This window comes from Astatotilapia calliptera, chromosome 3 (genome assembly GCF_900246225.1).
Source record: "Astatotilapia calliptera chromosome 3, fAstCal1.2, whole genome shotgun sequence".
NCBI lineage: Eukaryota > Metazoa > Chordata > Actinopteri > Cichliformes > Cichlidae > Astatotilapia > Astatotilapia calliptera.
In genome coordinates, this window is record NC_039304.1 from 50,700,839 (window position 1) to 50,705,691 (window position 4,853).

General features: G+C 45.3%; 1 protein-coding gene and 1 long non-coding RNA gene across 2 annotated transcripts; one reads left to right on the forward strand and one right to left on the reverse strand.

The window, feature by feature from the left end:
• Nucleotides 1-343: 343 nt before the first annotated feature.
• On the forward strand, nucleotides 344-2,023 carry LOC113015610 (uncharacterized). The gene is made up of 4 exons (XM_026157652.1): nucleotides 344-540; nucleotides 682-933; nucleotides 1,502-1,591; nucleotides 1,764-2,023. Exons 1-4 carry the CDS (start codon nucleotides 411-413, stop codon nucleotides 2,021-2,023), a joined length of 732 nt encoding a protein of 243 aa, XP_026013437.1. The 5' UTR covers nucleotides 344-410.
• Nucleotides 2,024-2,725: 702 nt separating this feature from the next.
• On the reverse strand, nucleotides 2,726-3,785 carry LOC113019767 (uncharacterized). The gene is made up of 2 exons (XR_003272080.1): nucleotides 3,754-3,785; nucleotides 2,726-2,995 (listed from the first exon to the last, which is right to left on the reverse strand). It is a non-coding gene; the product is annotated as an uncharacterized LOC113019767 (long non-coding RNA).
• Between the last annotated feature and the right edge of the window lie 1,068 nt (nucleotides 3,786-4,853).

A 4,853-nucleotide genomic window follows, 5' to 3' on the forward strand; every position in this document is an offset into this window, starting at 1 on the left:
CAGCAGCATACTCAGCCACTCTGTGGTGTTACGCTGTGTTCACACCGAACGCGATGGACGCGAATAGAGCGTCAGGTTTACATGTAAAGTCAATGGAAAGGCGCGATGGACGCGCGATTGCGGGTCCCGCGAAAATTCGGAAGCAGATTTGCGTCGCGAAAACGCCAAAACGCGTGAAACGCGCGTCAGTGTAGCGCGTCAGGCGCGTTTGACGCGCGAATAAAACCACGCGCGTGAGTTTTTGTGTTGCACTTTGTGCATACGCGCGTTTCGCGTCTACCGCTCGAGTTGGAAAAATCTGAACTCCAGCGTCAAATCGCGCCGCGACAACCAATCAGGAGCCTGGTGACGTGGCTCTGACCTAGGTCAAAGGGGCAGATCCAGCCAAAGCCCTTCATTCTTCATTCAGTATGGAGGAAAAGCTGATCAGCGCCGTGGCTAACCACCCCGAGCTATATGATGCCAGCTCCTATTTCTACCGAGACAGGAATAAAAAGGACCTAGCTTGGAGACACATAAGTGAGGAGATCGGGCAACCTGGTAAGTTCATTCCTTCTTCTTTTTAATTTTCAGACTGACCCGATGAAGCCGTGCAAAAGCTAGCAAGCGCGCCTACTGTCCCGCGATTTTCCCACTGTTGTACAAATACCTTTCCGCTAACCAGATAATGCGTTTATTCAGAGGACATCTGCAGGAGAAAGTGGAAGAGCCTCAGGGACACCTATAATAAGGAGAAGAGGTCAGAGAAGGAGAAGAGGAGTGGGTCTGCAGCAGGATCGGGGAGGAGATGGAAGTTCTTCGCGGTCATGGGGTTTCTGGACCCCTTCCTCACCCCGCGGGAGACCAGCGGAAATATGGTGCGGACCGTGGAGAACTTCTCCCCCGAGGACCAGGGACAGCCCGAAGAGGCAGCAGGGGAGTGTCAGTCAGAAGGTATGTTTACAATTAATTAATGTAGGCAGTTAATTTATGCGTGTTGTCATACAGGAATATATTTTGTTTATTAATAAACAGTATAAAGTAGTCCCGCTGTTCATCCGTCACCGCCTCGCCTTTTCGCTGATTTTTTTTATTGCACCGTACAGCTTTCAACGATGCGCATTGCATTCTGCAGCCCAAATGACAAATCTCCTCCGTGTCGTGTCTCCTGCGCTTGCCAAACTTATCATGTTTGGTTTTGATAACCATCACTTCAAATAGAAAAAAACAGCACAAAAACACTCATAACTATGACCCTCATTCGGAAATAGACACCTGCACCGGGAGCAAAAAAGGCGCACAAAAGTGGCGCCGCAGACGGAGAAAAAGCGCGGCATAATACTTTTACGTTTTAAAATCGACAAAGGTTTGCACTTTGAGAATCAACTTGTGAGAACTGTGACTACTGTTCATGTGCTGCAATAAATGGGAGACCACTGTATATAATAATAAGTATATAATAATATAATATTCTCTATGACTATTGTCTTCAACCTGTTAACATTTAATATTGTCTTGATAGAGTCAAGTTATCATGCAGCAGAGTCCTCCCCTGTTGCTTCTCCTGACTCCCCAGTCCCTGGTCCCTCCACTCCTGCTGCTGCACCCACAGGTATGAACATCAAGCACTGATAGCTTTTTACTTGCTTGGATTCCCTTGTGATCACCTTTACTAAATATCTACAACCAATCTGTTCATATCCTGGTTTTTTTTCAATTTTGAAAATGACAATCTAGTAGCAGCCTTCTCATTTCTTTGTGGTGTTTTGTTCTGTTTTTTACAGGCCCACAGAGGAGGAGAGCTCGAAGGCGGTCGAGGGAAGGGTCCCAGGATGGTCCATCGGCGGTGGAGCTGGCTATCCTGGAGTCCCTAAAGAGGCCACGCCCGTCTGCAACAGAGTATTTCCTCCTCGGCCTTGTTCATGCTCTGGAGAGCATGCCGCCTCAGACACGAGAATTCGTGAAATTCCAAATTCATAAATTAGTTTTTGACAACAGCACAGCTGTGCTAAATTTGGAAACATTGGACCCTAATGATCAGTAGTTTTCTGATGAGGCAGCAGCTCTCCAGGGCAGAAACAATGTTCTTATTCTTCTCCTCCTTCTCCCCTGAGGCTCTTCCACTCCAAGCTGGGTCCTTTTTATTCCTGTCTCTCTGTAAATAGTTAAATTTTATATATTTATGTTGAATCTTTTTATTACTGAATTTATATATTTTATCAAATAAACATTTATAATGACAAATGTCTCTGTTCTACTACACAGCAAATATTGGCACCCGACTTGACACAAGTAGAATTTATTTCATATTATACTAATGACAAAATATACTGATACAGTGGGATGCAAAAGTTTGGGCAACCTTGTTAATAGCCATCATTGTCCTGTACAAATCGTTATTTGTCACAATTTAAATTGTCAGTTAAATACATCATATAGGAGACACACACAGTGATATTTGAGAAGTGAAATGCAGTTCACTGGATTTACAGAAAGTGTGCAATAACTTTACACTAAATAAAGCAGGTGCATATATTGGCAACACATAAAAAGAGAAATAACATAAATATGTAGTGTATATCAATGTGTGTGTCTCCTATATGATATATGTAATTGACATTTTTTACTGTAACCGATTCATACAGGAAAATAATGACTATTAATAAGGTTGCTCAAACTTTTGCATCACACTGGTTATAGGAACATAGTGAAGACAAGTTACTTAAGAGAATAAAGAGAGGTTAGGTTATTTTGGAGTAGAGATCCATTTATTAAGAAAATTTTAAAAAGGAGAAAGTTCCCTTGTAGTTGTGGAACATGGATCCTGAGTTGGGGGGTGCCTTCGTCTGGACGTGCTTCCCATCCAGAGCTCCACAACAGAGGGGGAAGTTCCAGCGCTCCTGGAATCCCTCTGCGATGGACCGCCAGTCTTCAGTTGAAGGCACAGCCGTGAAATCGTCCACTAGACAGTCCCAGATGGCCGTCGCTACCTGGGGGATGATCTGGCTCACCATACCTATGACACCACAGCCATGCTATCATTCAACCACTGATAACAGCATAAATCGAATTAAATTAAATCGGGACTTGATGAGACCATCTGAGTATCACTAGAAATATTATAAACAGTACCAGTTTAGCAGTGTATACACGATACACTGCTAACATGGATGTGCTATGCCATCAGTAAACGCCGACAGCATTCACTGTTAGCATAGCACATCCATGTTAGCAGTGTATAACGATAGTTTATACACGCCGACAGCATTCACTGTTATAGCACATCCATGTTAGCAGTGTATACACGATACACTGCTAACATGGATGTGCTATGCCATCAGTAAACGCCGACAGCATTCACTGTTAGCATAGCACATCCATGTTAGCAGTGTATAAACGATAGTTTATACACGCCGACAGCATTCACTGTTATAGCACATCCATGTTAGCAGTGTATACACGATACACTGCTAACATGGATGTGCTATGCCATCAGTAAACGCCGACAGCATTCACTGTTAGCATAGCACATCCATGTTAGCAGTGTATAAACGATAGTTTATACACGCCGACAGCATTCACTGTTATAGCACATCCATGTTAGCAGTGTATACACGATACACTGCTAACATGGATGTGCTATGCCATCAGTAAACACCGACAGCATTCACTGTTAGCATAGCACATCCATGTTAGCAGTGTATAAATGGCTGGTTTAGCATATATTAGCACAGGTATCAATAAAGGACTACCGTATTGACCACTTTTACTAACCTCAGGCAGACGGACAGGCGCTCTGCAGGTGGGATTGAGCGCCTGTAATTGGTGTCTAGGCGGGCGATTCTGGGACCGACACGGGAAAGCAGGTCCTCAAACTGGCCGGGTGACAGACGATGATATCGCTGGAATCTGCCGTCATCCAGGCGCAGCTCCTGGAGCAAATGGTGAAACTCACCAAACTGCTCACGCGCCTGGAGGACCTGATGGACCCAGGTACGGCGAGGACGTCTTTTACGCTGCTGCTCTGCTCTCCACAGTACATAGAGAAGGGAGACTCTCTCTTCAAGCGCTAGCTCGATAGCTGCCATCTTGCAAAACCAGGTCTGGCACAACTCCCTCCCACATTCCTCCCACATTTCCGGTTCACGCGCGTCACGCGCGTCAAAATATCATATTTTGACGCGCGATGGATTTTTCTTGGACACGCGTTGAGACGCGAATGTACACGCGTCAAATTAGGGGCGTTTGGGGCGTTTTATTCGCGTCCATCGCGTTCGGTGTGAACACACCGTAAGAGCCATTTCGTTCGCGAACGACCATCACTATAGCAGAGCCCGGGAAGGGGGCGGAGCAAGGTGTGTGCGTGTGGTAGATGAGGCGAGCATAGAGAGAGCTGCTTTTAATGAAACGGGAGTAAAGCAGTAAACTTACAGGAACATATACCACTACCAACGTTTGGATCGATATCTGCATACCCTTGTCTCCTGGATCCTAGCTGAGATCAGCGTGAACCACGTGGGTCTCTGCTCCCTGATCTGTTTCCTGTGTTTAGAAGACTTCCAGCTTTGTCACGGAGTTTCTGTCGGTTTGTGGGCTCATCTAAAGGTAAGCACCGAGCTAACTTTAATGCGGGTTCAGTTTATGTTGAGTTTATCTCTGTTGCGAACAATAGACTGTTTGGTATACACTGGAGTTAGGCAGACTGTAGAGTTTGTGATTGCTTGCAACATTATAATCTGGTTGCTAACTGCGGTCAAGTGAGCCTTCACTTACGAAGTCACAGTCAAGCCAGCCTCACCGCAAATGCTGTTGTGCAATTCTTAGGCATATTTACACATAGGTTTGCAAGCAAGAAAGTCTTCTCTATGGTTGTG

Coding starts and splice junctions, on each gene's coding strand:
- LOC113015610 (XM_026157652.1), top strand. CDS start 411: ATGGAGGAAAAGCTGATCAGCGCCGTGGCTAACCACCCCGAGCTATAT. Junction 934..1,501: donor AGGGGAGTGTCAGTCAGAAG/GTATGTTTACAA, acceptor TTGTCTTGATAG/AGTCAAGTTATCATGCAGCA. Junction 1,592..1,763: donor TCCTGCTGCTGCACCCACAG/GTATGAACATCA, acceptor TGTTTTTTACAG/GCCCACAGAGGAGGAGAGCT.